Genomic DNA, 2418 nt, shown 5'->3' on the forward strand with positions numbered 1-2418 from the left:
TATCTCCTTATCTGTGTCTGGTGCCTGACTCATAGGCGATGTAAAAATTTCGCTCTTCCAGGAGACTCCTGCATGGTCGAAATTGGTCGTCAAGAATGACTGATTACTGATTGGCTCGGAAGGCTTAGCACCGACATTCCAGAATTTACTCGAACGCGCTCAGCTGCGGTTGAGACTGAGAGTGCCTACCGAGCTTGCTGCTGAGAAGGATCTCGCGATGATTGAGTTGGTTATGGTTTCCTCTCTAGGTATGTTCAGCATTTTGATTCGCCTGCAAGATTGGCACTAAGTTATTACCTTACCGACATGATCTCTGCTTGCGAAGAGCTCGCATTTGACAGAATGCTTGTACTATCTGTAGGCGTCTATAACCCTTTCAATAGGAGACTCTCAACTGAAGTACCAAGACGCAGCTTTGCTAAAAGCATGGCCGACTGTTCATCAGTGCCGTATCTCAATTTCTCGACCAGCTGCTCAAGTACCCCATTCTTCGCTTTTGCTTCTACCAACTTCCGCTTAAGCTCCGCGGTCCTTGTCACGCCATTGGCGACGTCCCAGAAACATTCGAGACTGCGCTCGTTGCAGGACATGCACACGGGCCGATGACCTGAACACTTTGTCTTCCTCTTCTGACATCGGATACAGGCACTCTTGACTGGTTTTGCTCTTTTGCGTGTCTGACGAGCTTGGTCGAGATTGGCTTCGCTTTCGGAACTTTTGGTAGTCCTCGGCTGGCGCCCGCCCTCTGCTCGTCTTCCGTCAAGAACACTGTTCTCAGTGCCCCCAGTGACGAAAGCGCTGCCCTCGCTTGCTGGTCTCCCGGCCGCTAAAGATCGAAGTTCCCTACCAGGAACGAGGTTTACGTGCGTCTCCTTTAGGGACATGGTTGTTGGCGAGCGGCTTGCGCTGTGGCGAAAAAGGCACGCGGTTTTCGATGTAATGCAACAGCGTCGTCCCGACAACGAATTATGAGCGCCTGACGTCTTTGCAAAATGGAGCACTGTCATTCGGTCCGATGGATTTCAGATCGGATGGATCATATCGCAAAAACTCAGCCGTTCGCTGCGGGGTTCGGAATGATCCGAAGCCAAGCCTGATCCTACATGCGATAGAACTTAACCAGTCTGGAATGGGCTGCGTGTGAAACCCCGGTGGTCATGTCATTCGACCTACGATAAGCACCTGATGTCCGGGCGCTCGATCTATTCGCCAGTAATGGACTTTATGGCAGCAATCGATACAATCGTAAACTAGACCTACGCGCAACACTTACAGTGGCCACGACTTCAATCCGCCAATGCCTTGCCCTGCTCTCGTGACAGTCGCTGTTTTCAATGCGGCAGCACTGGCAGCAGATGGTCCAGTAGCTCGTGCGCGTGCTTGCTCTGAATCTATCTGATGAACTAAAGGCTAATCAGACACAAGGTGGCGCGTTCGCTCTACTGCAGTCCACGAATGATGGAACGCCCTCAATGGCGGCAATCCTGCAAAGTGCAGCGGTGGGCGGCTACGTTGTTATCAGTGTGAATGAGGCGATGCAGACCGGCAGTGCTATTGCTAGGACGGCGACACTAACATACGCAGCAAAATGATAGGTGCATGGGCAAGATGGTGAGGGAGCTCATATGAGATATTGGTGCTTATATTGGAGCCAAAATCCAAAAGACGCAGCGAAAAGCAAGGAAAACATAGCAAAGCAAAACATAGCAAAGCAGAACATAGCAAAGGAAAACATAGCAAAGGGATAGGCACCACATGTCTTGAAACGAAAGACTTGCGCTTAGCCATTATGTCTGAGGGTTCGAAGGACATACCCTACAAGTAGGGCATCAAGCCAAAATTTCCCACGAAACTCCGACTGAGGGAAGGAAGTGCCATGTGAAAGTCTTGCCCACTCCGTGCACGCTGTTTTGGCTCTCCAAAAGCGCGAGCTTTTCCTTTCATAATAATACTTTATTCTGGCTGTCTAGCTCATGACAGGCTTAGGCTAAGTCTCGGCGTTTCTCGGTCATCTATGAGTGCTCTCGCGTTGGTGCCCTTAACATTGTTTACAATCCTGCTCGCCACTCCGTCTCCGCCAAGGCACCACGGCTTTCGGGCCCACTGCCCTCCTTCTGATTCCCGCGTTGAAGCGCAACTGCTAACCTTCATTCCGTGCTCTCTCCCTCATTTAGTTATACCTATCACGTGTTACAGGCTGGACGCCTCTACCGCTGAAGGCGTGCTGGAATTGCTCGCCGAGGCTGGGCCTCTTCTTTGGCTCATTGTTCCTCGCTATTGGTCTGTATATCTCGTATTCGAGCAGAACGATATATATATTTCCACTTCGCGCTGACGCAAACCGTGTCTTGTGCTTGTCGTATCGTGCTCCGGCCGGCCAAGCCCTTGGGGCGCTCGTGCTGAGCGCGTTGTTCGAGG

General features: G+C 51.3%; 1 protein-coding gene across 1 annotated transcript; it reads left to right on the plus strand.

Annotated features, from left to right (window-relative positions):
- Positions 1–1179: 1179 nt before the first annotated feature.
- WHR41_09462 (uncharacterized protein) lies at positions 1180–1845 on the plus strand. The gene is made up of 2 exons (XM_069378065.1): positions 1180–1370; positions 1426–1845. The coding sequence occupies exons 1-2, from the start codon at positions 1298–1300 to the stop codon at positions 1590–1592; spliced, it is 240 nt and encodes a 79-aa protein (XP_069225146.1). The 5' UTR covers positions 1180–1297; the 3' UTR covers positions 1593–1845.
- The last annotated feature ends 573 nt before the right edge of the window (positions 1846–2418 follow it).

Source organism: Cladosporium halotolerans (assembly GCF_011745625.1).
Source record: "Cladosporium halotolerans strain TM138-S3 chromosome Unknown Sca76, whole genome shotgun sequence".
In the NCBI taxonomy this organism is placed as follows: Eukaryota; Fungi; Ascomycota; class Dothideomycetes; order Cladosporiales; family Cladosporiaceae; genus Cladosporium; species Cladosporium halotolerans.

Coding starts and splice junctions, on each gene's coding strand:
- WHR41_09462 (XM_069378065.1), top strand. CDS start 1,298: ATGCCTTGCCCTGCTCTCGTGACAGTCGCTGTTTTCAATGCGGCAGCA. Junction 1,371..1,425: donor AGCAGATGGTCCAGTAGCTC/GTGCGCGTGCTT, acceptor ATCAGACACAAG/GTGGCGCGTTCGCTCTACTG.